At 36.7% G+C, this 13,635-nt stretch overlaps 1 protein-coding gene across 3 annotated transcripts in view; it reads left to right on the top strand.

Annotated features, from left to right (window-relative positions):
• The window catches only part of PIWIL2 (piwi like RNA-mediated gene silencing 2), a 53,344-nt gene that overhangs the window by 19,206 nt on the left and 20,503 nt on the right, over positions 1 to 13,635 (top strand). For all 3 annotated transcript variants that reach the window (XM_010954993.3, XM_074355581.1, XM_074355580.1), the window contains 4 exons: positions 8,381 to 8,569; positions 9,158 to 9,242; positions 9,927 to 10,016; positions 11,751 to 11,891. In XM_010954993.3, the coding sequence (XP_010953295.1) occupies positions 8,381 to 8,569; positions 9,158 to 9,242; positions 9,927 to 10,016; positions 11,751 to 11,891 (505 nt within the window). The remainder of the gene's footprint in view (positions 1 to 8,380; positions 8,570 to 9,157; positions 9,243 to 9,926; positions 10,017 to 11,750; positions 11,892 to 13,635) is intronic.

Genomic DNA, 13,635 nt, shown 5'->3' with positions numbered 1-13,635 from the left:
TTTTGGTAATTTATGTCTTTCTAGGAATTTATCCATTTCATTTAAGGGCATCTAATTTATTGGTATACTGCTGTTCAAAGTGTTCCCTTATAGTCCTTTTTATTTCTTTGAAGCCAGTAGTGATGTCCCCTCTTTCATCCCTGATTTTAGCAGTCTAAGTCTCCTTTTTTTCATAGGTGGTTTAGCTAAAGGTTTGTCAGTGTTGTTGACCTTCTCAAAAAATCTGTGTTTGATATTGTTGGTATTGATATTGGTTCATTAATTTCTACTCTTATATTTATTATGTCCTTCCTTCTGCTTGCTTTATTTTTTAATTTAATTTTTTAAAACTTACTCTTACTGGCTTATTATAAAGGATGCAATTCAGGAAGAGCCAGATGGAAAAGATGCTTAGGGCAGTGGAGGAGAATATGGTGTCGGGGGCTTCCATGCACTCTCTGGGCACACCATTCTCCCAGCACTTTCATGAGTTCACCAACCCAGAAGCTCCCCAAAAGCCATCAGTTAGAGGTTTTTATGGCGGTTTCATTATGTAGGCAACATTAATTAACTCATTGGTCTTTGATAATTGAGTTCAGTCTGCAGCCCCTCTCCCCTCCATAGAAATTGAAAATCCAACCCTCTAGTCATGCCTTGGTCTTTCTGGGGGCCAGCCCCAACCCTAAAGCTACCCATGGCCTCCAGACCCCTGTCATCTCACCTTCTGCTTGTTTTAGGTTTAATTTGCTCTTCTTTTTCCAGTGTCTTAAGGTAGTGGGTTTGGTTATTTAAGATTTTTTTTTCTTTTTAGTGTAGGCATTTATAGCTATACACCTGTAAATTTCTCTCTAAGTATTGCTTTAGCTGTATCCCATGAGTTTGGTTGTGTTGTGTCTTCATTTTCATCTAACTCAAAGTATTTTCTGATTTCCCTTGTGATGTCCTGTTTGACCCATTGGTTATCTAGGGGAGTATGTTGTTTAATTTCCACATATCTGTGTATTTCCCAAATTCCTTCCTGTTACTTATTTCTAATTTCATTCTATTGTTGTCAGAAGACTTACTTTATATGTTTCTGTCCTTTTATATTTATTGAGGTTTGTTTTACGACTTAGCATATGATCTCTACTGGAGAATGTCCCATGTGCACTTTGAACATTGTAACTTTAACTCAAAAATTTTTTTCCACGTACCAAAGAAAGTGCGAGAATTAGGATTTGTATATCAGAAGTTTAAATTCTTCCATGGGTTGAGACTTTGACATTAGCAAACTCATGACAAATGAGAAAGAGAAGCATTTAGGTCGTGTAACGATGTGTGTTTGTGAACTGTATCTTAGGTTCTAGCCACAAATAGGAAGGGGCCATGAGATCAGTGACCCAACTATCATTGACCCTGGAATTTGAACTGAATAAACAGTGACTTCCTATCACAAATTGACAAGACAAGGAATGCCTTCATGACATTTGACCAGTTTTTTACAAATTGGCTTCTGATTTAATAAGCATCCAACCATTACTCTCAGGAGTGGGTTGGCTTGGTTTCAAGACTTACCTGGTTTATGCTTCCATCAATTCCTTATAGAACACTCCCTTGTACATTTAATAGGGACAAGGAAATCCAGGACAAAACAAAAACATGTGAAAGAAGACTTTATGCTTGTAGACAAACACCAGTAAAAGCAAAATAAGCAAATGGAGAATAATCAAGTTAATAGCAAAAATAAGTCTAATTGTATACCAGATAATGCACTTCTGAACTGACAGGTCAATATTACACAAGAAACTAGAGCCTAATGAAACCAGTCAGACCTCAGATGGCTGTCGGGATCGACAAACTTGTCAGCGGATCTGAAGGATAAGGAGAGTTGAGCATACAGGGTCCAGTGAGTGGTTTTGTTGATTTTGAGACTGCCTGGAATGTTGCCTGGGAAGAGTTCTCACAGTTATCTTGGGGAGACCTCCAGAATTGGTGGAGGATGATGAGACCTCTAACAGAAAGCTGACTCACTGCGTACTGCAGTGAGAGACTGCTGATCTTACGTGGAGCACTGAGAAGTGTGCAGTTCCGACTGCAGGCTGTCGCGGGGCAAACAGGTCAGCATGATCTGTAGAAGCATTGCTGCTCTGGTGAGACTGTTGATTGAGTAGCACTTGCTGGGATGCTTGTTGGATTATTATTCCCTCATTTCCAGAAAAGGGGGTGATACTGGTTGGGTTGGTTGCAAAAGTGTGTTTGCTGTTGAGTTGATGTAGATTAGTTAAGCAGGTTTAAAATTAGTTCCTGTGGCTACTTGTTACCATGGCTACAAAACAATCCATCTTTTCCAAAGTTTGTGTGATTTTTTTTTTTATTCCCAGGAGTGTATAAATATTTGTTTTTATCCAGTTTTAGGGTTTAATTTCTTATACATTAATCTTAAATTCATAGTTTTACTTTTTAAATGATTAGGAAGTTATTCTATCCATTTTTCTTTCTTTTTTTTAATTGAAGTATAGTTGATTTGCAATATTTTGTTAGTTTCACCTGTGCAGCATAGTGATTCTTCTTTTTTTTTTGTGGATTATATTCCATTATAGGTTGTTACAGATATTGGGTATAATTCCCTATGCTATACAGTAAATCCTGTTGCTTATCTATTTTATGTTTAGTAGTTTCTATCTGTTAATCCCTTACTCCTAATTTGTTCCCCTCCCCTTCCCTGTCCTCTTTGGTAACCATAAGTTTGTTTTCTATGTCTGTGAGTCTGTTTCTGTATAGATTCATTTGTATTGTTTTTTAGATTCCACATATAAGTGGTATCACAGAGTATTTGTCTTTGACTTATTTCACTAAGCATAATATTCTCTAGGTCTGTCCGTGTTGCTGCAAATGGCAATATTTCATTATTTTTTATGGTTGAGTAATATTCCATTGTGTATATATACCACATCCTCTTTATTCAGTCATCTGTTGATGGACATGTAGGTTATTTCCATGTCTTGGCTATTGTAAATAGTGCTGCTGTGAACATTGGAAAGCACGTGTCTTTTCAAAGTAAAGTTTTTGCCGGATATATGCTCAGGAGTGGGATTGCTGGATCATATGGTAAGTCTATTTTTAGTTTTTTCAAGAATCTCTGTATTGTCCTCCATAGTGGCTGCACCAATTTACATTCCCACCAACAGTGTAGGAGGGTTCCTTTTTCTCTACACCCTCTCCAGCATTTATTATTTGTAGACTTTTTAATGATGACCATTCTGACTGATGTAAGGTGATACCTCATTGTAGTTTTGATTTGCATTCCTCTAGTAATTAGTAGTATTGAGCATCTTTTCATGTGCCTGTTGGCCATCAGGATGTCTTCTTTGGAGAAATGCCTATTTAAATCTTTTCCCCAGTTTTTGATTGTTTTTTTTTCTTTTAATTAACTGTATTAGCTGTTTGTATATTTTGGAAATTTGTCCGCTGTCGGTTGTGTTATTTGCAAATATTTTTCCCATTCTGTAGTTGTTTTTTTTTTTTTTTTTTTTTTTTTGCTTTGTTTATGGTTTCATTTGCTGTGCAAAAGCTTTTAAGTTTAATTAGGTCCCATATTGCTTATTTTTGCTATATTTTTATTACTCTAGGAGCTGGTTTGAAAAAAAAACTGCTGAAATTTATGTCAAAGAGTGTTCTAAAACAATTTCCTAAGCTCAATTTTTAATTCATAAATTTGATTTTTCAGGCTAATATTTGCTGCCTCCATTACCTTTGGTAAAATTTCTAACAGTTTGCAGTCTTGCTTTATTTCTCATTAAAGCAGTCCCTACTGCTCTCAAATTGTCTTTTCATAGATTCAGTAATCTTTTGAACACAATTGAAAATATGAATTACTGTTACAATATTTTGTTTTATACTTTCTTTTTTCTTTTCCACAGTTAGAAAACAGTGTTGAACTAATTTTTTCCTCTTCCTAGTATTTGTATTTATATTTTAATTATTATTACATACTTTTCATTTTTTAAAGTTTAGTTATGAATAATTTTAAACATATGTGAAAGTAGAGAGAATAAGATAATAAGCCCCTTCATTCCCATGTTGTAATTCAGCAATTATTGATTCATGAACACCTTGTTTCATGGGATCTTATACCATTCCCCCCGCTGAACTGAATTATTTTGAAGCAAATACGATGTCTTATTTTTTCACAAATATTTCAGTATTTATGTCCTAAATTGCCTCCATTGTAAAGCATAACCGTATATCATGTCATGCTGGTCAGAATGGCCACCATTAAAAAGTCCACGAATGATAAATGCTGGAGAGAATGTAGAGAAGAGGGACTGTTGGTGGGAACGTAATTTGGTGCAATCACTGTGGAAAAAACTACGTCAATTCCTTAGAAAACTAAAAATAGAGTTACCATATGATCCAGCAATCCCACTCATGGGAATATATCTAGAGAAAACTCTAATTTGAAAATATGCCCCCCAGTGTTCATAGCAGCACTATTTTATAATAGCCAAGACATGAAAGCAACCTAAATGTCCATTGACTGATGACTGGATAAAGAATATGTGATGTATGTATACAATGGAATATTACTTTAAAAAGAGTGAAATAATGCCATTTGCAGCAACATGAATGGACCCAGAGATTATCATACTAAGTTAAGTAAGTCAGGCAGAGAAAGACAAATATCATATGATATCACTTAGGTGTGGAATCTTAAAAAATGACATAAATGAACTTATTTACAAAACAGAAGTAGACTCACAGAAAACAAACTTACGGTTACCAAAGGGGAAAGGGAGGGGAGGGATAAATTAGGAGTTTGAAATTAGCAGATATAAAGTACTGTATATCAAATTGCTGAACTACCAGGACCTGTTGTCTAGCACAGGGAACTATGTTCAATATCTTGTAATAATCTGTAATGGAAAATAATCTGAAAAAGAATATGTACATCTCTCCCTCTCTCTCTCTCTCTCTCTGTATGTATATGTGTGTGTGTGTGTATGTGTGTGTGTGTATGTGTGTGTATGTGTGTATATGTGAGTGTATATGTGTGTATGTGTGTGTGTATGTGTGTGTATGTGTGTGTGTGTATACACACATAACTGAATCCCTATGCTGTACACCAGAAACTAACACAACATTGTAAATCAGCCATACTTCAATTAAAAAACCCATAATGTCATCATTACACCTAAATTTTTAATTTCTTGTGATTATTACATTGCTATATCCATAGATTATTCCTGTACTAAATTCTCTTCGTAAGTCAAAATCAAAGCAGGTCATTTCAGTTCTTTGGCATCTAAAATGAGTGGTTTGAAAGTAGTCCTTTGTTCTAAGAACCTTATGTATTTGAATTTACATGGAAGATTATCCAAACTGTATTGTTAAGTTAAAAATCAAGTTGCTACATCTATCAAAAGTCATCAAATTGTACATCTGAAATATGTGTAGTTTACAGGAATCATATCACAAATGTTAAAAAATCAAGTTGCAATACAGTATATCTGGTATGATTATACATTTTGGGGGGAAATTAATAGTATTCACAAATTTAAGAAAAGCTTGAGGGAAAGTGGGTCTCTTTGAAAAATGGATTACAAACCATGTTCAATTTCTTCTTTTATAATATTTTTATTTTATAAGCACTATGTAACACTTTTAAAGCAAAACCATATTAAAGATTAAAGAAAAACAATGATTCAGTAAGAAAAGGGACAGAACATATGAACTGACATTTCACCAGAGAGATGATTTGGAAGGTAAATAAGTATTTGAAAATGTGTTTAACATCATTAGCCATCAGGGAAATGCAAATCATAACTGCAGTGAGCTATCAGTACACATGTATTGGAGTAACTAAAATTAAAAATAGTGAAAATACCAAATGCTAAGGATACAGAAAAACTATTCTTCATAAACTGTGTGTGGGAATGTAAAATGGTTGAGCTACTTCAGAGACTTTTTTGTCAGTTCCTTGTGAAACTAAGCATGCACTTATAAAATAAGACATGCCCTTTACCATGCCACACTCTTGGGCATTTTCCCCAGAAAGTGAAAATTTAGGTTCACACTAAAACCAATTCATAGCAGCTTTACTTGTAGTAGCAAAAAAGTGGAAACAACCAAAAAGCGCTTCAACAGGTGAATGGTTAAACTATTACCTCCATGCAGTGGAATACTATTCAGCAATAAAAACAAATGAGCTGCTGATGCGCACACTAGCCTGGGTGGGTCTCAGGGGCGTTACACTTAATGAAAGATGTCAGTCGCAAAAAGTTGCTTGATAAAGTTCCATTTATATAGTATTTTCAAAATGACAGAGCTACAGTAGAAAATAGATTTGTGGTTTCCAGTGGACAGGGAAGGGGAAGGAGTGTGACTGTGATGGGACAGCATGGAATAGTTCCTTTTATTATGGTGATATGGAACAGTTCTGTGACTGATAGTGGTGGTAGCTATACAAATGTATAATGAGATAAAATTGCATAGAACCACACACACACAAATGAATACATGCAAAAAATGGTGAAAACTGAGTAAGGTCTGCAGTCTAGTTAACAACACCGTAACCAGTGCCAGTTCTGTACATGAAGTTCTATGTAAGTTTTGCGGCTTCCTTTGATTTTATGATTATTTCAAAGTAAGAAATTTATTTTTAAAAGATTATTTTTAATGCCACTAGGCCTTCATTACGAAGACCTTAAAGTTCTAACCTGTTAATCTAGTAACTCACTTGTAGGTCTGTCTCAAGCAATTTTAAATATAGAAGAATCTTTGTAGATGTTTATCCAGAATTATTTGTGAGAGTGAAACAATAGAACTGTTACTTGAAAAGTAAAAGACCCGTGAATTAATGTACCCTCCACTTAGTGAAATGGTATCATGCAACCATTAACATAGTTGAATGGTTTGATTAAAAATACTTTTAATTGAGTTTTCTACAATGTTGCATGCATTTAATAGACAGTGGTGAGTTAGACATAAACATAAGATATGTATTGATGAATAAAAGTATGTAAATAGGAAGCAAAAAATTATGAAATGATCTGAAATAAAATCGCTAACCTTATTTCAAAGCGCAACTTTGTGTTCTAAGTGCTTTATATGTATAAAGTCATTGAGTTCTCTTAACAACACTGTGAGTTAGGTGCGTTTTTCTGCCTCTGCTTTCGCATGGGGAAACTGAGGCACAAAGAGGTTAAGTAACTCGCTCAAAGTCTCACAGGCTAGTAAGTGGCAGAGTCAAGATCTGAACCCAGGCTTTGGCCCCAGGGTCTATAGTCAGTGTTGAACTGTTTCAGGTGTCCAGTGGTTTTTCATCACTTACTGCAGCAAGTTCTGCAGGATACTAATTGCCCAGAATGGTGATAGATGTTCAGTGAGCTAAAAGTGAAAAGGGAGGGAGGAGTCCGTGGTTCAATAAATTGGAGGTAAATGAAACTAAATATGTTTCTCTTCTTTAGCAGCCTGAGTGACAGTGTATGTTGTGAATCTCTAAGAAGGGGTTATAATATGCAGCATGGACTCAACTTTTTTGATGGTAGAATCATTGTCACCCCCTCATGACCTCTCAAGGGATCAGTGGTCCTGAGGAGTGCACTTTGAGTGACAGTGACTCACAGAAAAAAGTCCAGGTTCTAATCCTTGACCCACAGGGGAATTCATAACTGTCACTGCCTGTCTCAGCCTACAGTGACCATCTTCTGACCCTTTTTCATCTCCTTGCCCTCCCCATTCCCTGATCCGATTGTCCCCTGCATACCTCTGCCTGGGGTGTCACTCACTCCCCTGCCCAGGTGTCTCTGCCTGGCAGGTTGCTCCTTCAAGTGGCAGCTGCCTCTGTAAACTTCCCGTGATTCCTTACCCATGCCCACACGTGCTTTCCCTGGGTACCTTGTTGTGGCTCTGTTACAGAGGTCGCCTCTAGAGTACATTTGTCTGTAGTCCTTTCACCTCTTCATATTTAGTGTCTTCACCTTCAGGGCTGCCTTCTGATAGGTGGTTGTAATTTCTTCCTTCAGCTGGAAAGGACAAATACAAAGAATGTTGTACTGCTCCTCTGTAGACTATCTCCTAATAATGATGATACAAATTATTTTGATGATTAGAGGACCCTATTTTAAGGAATACAGTGAATTTTATTAATTTATTAATTATTAATTTTTTAATTAATTTTATTAAGTTGCTGTTTTAAATTTTATTTTTATCCTTTCTCTCTCTCTCTCTCTTTTTTTTTTTTTTTGGTAATGTCAAAAAGAAAAGAGATGAGAGTCCTGTCTCTTACAAGAGACAACTGAGAGGCTTCTCGTGCTATATACCTGTGATCATAATCCAAAAGGATTTATTTGCACCCCCTACCCCTTTCATGTTGCTCTATGTATACACATATGATCCAAAAGCCTCTTGTCTGTTTCCACAGGCATGCCTTGTATCAGCAGAACAAAGAAAACTTCCAGGATGAGTGCACTAAGCTTCTGGTTGGCAATATTATTATAACCCGATACAACAATCGCACCTATCGTATTGATGATGTGGACTGGAATAAGACTCCGAAAGACAGCTTCACGATGTCCAATGGGAAGGAGATTACATTCTTGGAATACTACAGGTAGAGGGAAGAGGCTGGGCTTGGATGTGTGGGTGGCGGGGACGTAGCCCACCATTCTCTAGCAAGACCCTGAGCTCCGCCGTGGCACACAGCGGGACACTTCAAAAGTGATTGGATTGATAATGCACCCAAGATTGACCAGCTTGTTTGTGGAATTTGACCTGCATCTGCTGCCCTTAGAGTCTCGTTTCTTTTAGTACTTTTTGGAAGTTACTTCATAAATTAATCTCAAGGCTTTGAATTGTATTTCCTTTGCTGTTTTGGTTAGAAGTCTGGTTAAACAGATTAAATTCAAGTCATTAATCATTTGACTATCATTTTGCCTTTCTAGTTGCCTAAGCCCTTTAACCTAATGCAGTTTTAAACAAATTCTTTTCTGGATTATTAGCCTGTTTCTGCTCAAATTGCAACGTTAACGTGAGCCTGCTTTTTCCAGTTATAAATATGCTGTGTTGAGTTTCTGCTGAATACTTGACAGAGGGTACGGTGCACATTGTGTACCGTGGTCCTAGTTAAGAGACTCAGACTGTTGCAGTAAGAATGGTGATGCTGCTTTTGACATTTTTCCCTGCCTCTACCCTGCTTTAGCAAAAACTATGGGATCACAGTAAAGGAAGAGGACCAGCCACTGCTGATCCACAGGCCCAGCGAGAGACAGAATAACAAAGGGATGGTGAGTGGAGGGTGTCAGGCTTATACTTCCAGCATAAATTCTTCATCTGTCAGCCATTCCACACCTTCCTCATGGCCCTGGGGGCCTGGGGCTATGACTGCAAAGTGGTGGGGAAAGTTGGGCGGGGTTTTGTGTCTGCTTTAGCCTGAGGTGCTTTTGAAGTCAGTCCCCTTAAATGAGGAGGTAAACATCCATACAAGCGAGTTAGGTTAAGGAATAAGAATTTGCTGCTAAAGAAGATTAAAACACTGGGTCCATTAGGGAAGTTACAGACAGTTTAACAGAGCTAGGGGTGGGCAGTGCCTTGACACCTGACTCCTCTGTCATCAGTGTAGACTGAAGATCAGTAGGTAAGATGAGATGGAAGCACCAGGTGATAGGGTGTATTGTCTTAGCTTATCTGGGTGCCCAAGTGGAACAAGATTTTTTAGTTTTTCTAGTTTCTGCTCTCCTTTTGACAATTTGAATATCTTTCTCTTTACCTCGTGTAAGCTATAGTGACTTGAGGGGGGAAAGAGTGAAACAGTTGTAGTGTCTCCTGTCCTCTTCTCGGGGGTTTTGTGTTCTCTAGTATGCTGGTTATACTCCTGCAGGACCCGCTCTGGGCACGGCGGGTCGTGTACCTGTCAGAGGACACGATCCTCCTTTACTGCCTTACTTTTCCTCTCTGTTCTCACTTCAAAGCTGCTGAAAGGTGAAATCCTGCTGCTGCCTGAGCTTTCCTACATGACTGGAATCCCTGAGAAGATGAAGAAGGACTTTAGAGCCATGAAGGTAAGAAATTCCTGTTTTGAACCAAAGACCTTTTTGATAGATGCAGTTAGAACTGAGCCAGGCTTGCATCGTCACTTGGACAGGTCCATTTTTCCTCTCTGTAAAGCATCATCATATCCCTTCTCACACAGTTAAAAAGCCAATCAGAACTTACTTTGGAGGGGTGGTGGATATAGCTTCAGTGGTAGAGCGCGTGCTTAGCCATGCACAAGGTCCTGGGTTCAGTCCCCAGTACTTCCATTAACAAAAAACAAAAAACCTCCCCTTGGAAGGTTGTTAGAACAGTAGAACAACTGGATAATAAGGTTAAAGGAAACAAATAATTCTGTCGTTATCCTCACCAGTCAGATGGATGACATTAAACTGGTCATATAACCTTAAATGAAGTTCTTTGAGCGGACTGAATATTTCTAACATTTCTGTAAACCTTCAGTTTATTTCAAGGGATGGAGGAGATTATGTAGCAAAAAGTCAGCAAGTAAAGGATGAGATTAAAAAATACAAGTTCACTCTGGGGCTCAGAATGTCTTAAAGTCTTGTGTTGGGCACATTCTCGTAAGAAATAGTTGGGAGGCAGAGATGTGTGCAGCAGGTGCGTCCAGACCCCCAGGGCTTCACCTCCACACTGCCTGCTCGGGGCTTCCCCCCAGTGCTGCTTTGCTGCCTCCCTCTCCCAGTCCTTGTCTGTCTTAGTTCCAAACCCCGGGGCTTGTCTCAGATGCCATGTATTATTTTTAGCAACATGATTTATTTCTATTTTTTGTGGGAGGGAGATAATTAGGTTTTTTACTTATTTATTAATTTAATGGAGGTACTGGGGGTTCTGGGGGTTGAGCCCAGGACCCTGTGCTTGCTAAGCATGTGCTCTACCACTTGAGCTATACCACACCCCTTTTTAGCAACATCATAAAGAGCTGAAGTGAAGCTCAGAATTCCTGTAAGAGATTTTTTTCATGTTTACCTTCTGATACTTCTGCTTTTAATATGTAGGTCAAGGCTCCTTTCTTACAACTCCCAGTTGCCTAATGGTTTTATGATCACAGAGCTATCTTACATAGCCCCATAGACTCACTGACCCAAATGACTGCCACACTGGGAGCAACAGCTGTACGGTTCATTAGTCCCAGAAGAATAAAGAAAGAGCTCATTTATGTGATTCAGAATCTTCATACATACCTGTTAGTATTCATTCAACAATAAATATTGAGCACTTATTAGGGGCCACACAGTGGACGAAAAACATCTTATGGTGACATTAAATGGCTAGTATAATATGACGTTAAGTGTAAGACTGGATGTGTTTTTCCATTCTGTTATGTTTATCTAAATGCCTGGCACAGGACAGTGTTCCCCCCAGGTATTAAGTAGGTTTAATCAACCCCCCTTACATGGCGTTGAGAAAGAGAGTAAGACTTAGATGTCATGATGGAGAAAGAAATAATGGCATTTAAAATTCTTACTTTTATGATTAAAATTTTAACCTTATTCACATTCATGAGATTTTTTTTAACATTTTATTGATTTATAATCATTTTACAATGTTGTGTCAAATTTCAGTGTAGAGCACAATTTTTCAGTTACATTCATGAGATATTAAAGTTCTTGGAGATATTTTTAAATTTCTGCAGATTTCAATGGGAATGTTTTCTGTAAGTATGTTTTATGCATTGGGGTTTCTTTAACTTCATACTGAAGAAAGTAGTAGCTTAGTATCTCCATTGTAATTCTGTTTAGGATTTGACCCAGCAGATCAACCTGAGCCCCAAACAGCACCATAATGCTTTAGAATGCTTGCTACAGAAAATTTCAAAAAATGAGACCGCCAACAATGAGCTGACACGCTGGGGACTCTCTCTACAGAAGGATGTGCATAAGGTAAACCCGGAAATATGATGGGTAGGAAACAGCATTAACCAAGGATTTTAGAGCTTTGTAAGACTAGGTGATAGCTTCCTACATTCTTTATTTTGCAGTTTTTACTTTATTATTATACCTTGTGGGGGGTCCTAGTCATAATACTTGAATTTCCTTGACTTAATTTACAGGTATCTCTCAGATTTTCATCTGTATTTCCCACAATTTGAGCTGTTAATTTCCAGATAGATAGTAAAAGGAATATTGACTTAAAATTTACCTCATTTTTAGTTTTCCAACCCAAATTGTTCTTGAAGTTCTGTATGTCTTGTTCCTTTCCTTTTCTTTTTTTCCCTCCCGAGTTTTTTTTTTCCCCCCTTTCCCAGTAATTAACTTTTGTTTCTTTGAATATACTACTGTCATTCTTTCTGTAGGCTAAAGTCTCAGACTTAACACATTCTGATTTTCTCATGACCCTTTCTGTCTGCAGTTTTCCCAAGGCCACTCTGTTGTATTTTGTGCAGCGTGATTCATTGTGCAGAAGCCTCATGGGTGGTGGCGAAGTCCTTGGCCTTTGCAGTCAGCTTACTTGGCTTTGAATCTCAGTTCTACCACTTTCCATCTTGGTTACTTGCAGCAAATTGCTTAGCATCTCTTAGTTTCTTTATTTGTAAAATGATGATAATGATTGAGTTAAAAGAATTAAATGGTAAAATCTTTTGCATAATACCAAGTGCTCAGTAAATACTAGCTTTTATTACTGTTTACTTTTCTTTCTAGGTTATACCAAAATAATCAATTCTATTTTTTCTCTATTCTCTTGCACTCTGAACTGACTCCTCCTCTTTTTTGTTTTGTTTTGTTTTGTTTTTTTCTTTCTGAATTGACTTTTTAAAAATTGTGTCTGTTTTTTAGTAAAAATAATGGATAGTCAATAAGGAAGATGTGGGTACTTTAGAAAAACATAAAGAAGGAAATAAAAGCATTAATAGTTTCATCACCCAAAGATAATGTCTTTGTGATTTGTTTTAGACATATAAAAGGTAATATTTTCAATGTATTTAATTTCCCTAAACTTTTTTTATATGAGGATGAATCTTTTCCTTATAAAATTATGATTAGACTATATATGGCTTTGTATTTTATTTTCATTTAATATTATGTCTTGAACATGTGATGTGTTCATGTCGTTAAACATTATTTGAAGATAAAGAAAACTTAAACCAAAGAAGAAAAAAGTTTATCTATAATCTTGCTTTACCAGAATAACCACTGTGAGCGTTTTGGTACATACCCTTCAGTGTTTTTTGTCTTTGTATATGTCCCTATACATATACTCACATGCAGTAAGTATTCAAATGGTTTCCTTTTTTCCTCAATTTTTTCAGAATTTTTTTTTGTCATTTAATATTTTTCTAAATATTTTGATTACTACCAGATATTTCATTTTATTAATAATTTCCTGTTCTTTTACATTCAAATTGAATTTAGTACTTTCCTATTATAAATGGTGGTTCAGTGAACATCTTTATAACCAAGTCTTTGCATGTGTTATTTTCATAGTCAGATGAATAGAGGTGAATTGTTAGGTCAGGGGACATTTATGTTTTTAGTACTTTTATTATATGTTGCCAATTGCTGTCTAGAAAGTTTCAACCATTTTTTACTTTTATAAGCATAGGGTGAATCTGATTCCTTCTGTTCTTGCTATTATGGTTATTGTTGTTATTTATGTTAGACTTTTATAATATTAAGAAAATCATCA

This window comes from Camelus bactrianus, chromosome 31 (genome assembly GCF_048773025.1).
Source record: "Camelus bactrianus isolate YW-2024 breed Bactrian camel chromosome 31, ASM4877302v1, whole genome shotgun sequence".
NCBI classification, from domain to species: Eukaryota; Metazoa; Chordata; class Mammalia; order Artiodactyla; family Camelidae; genus Camelus; species Camelus bactrianus.
The sequence above is the reverse complement of the archived record's forward strand: the minus strand, read 5'-3'. Positions and strand labels throughout refer to the sequence as shown.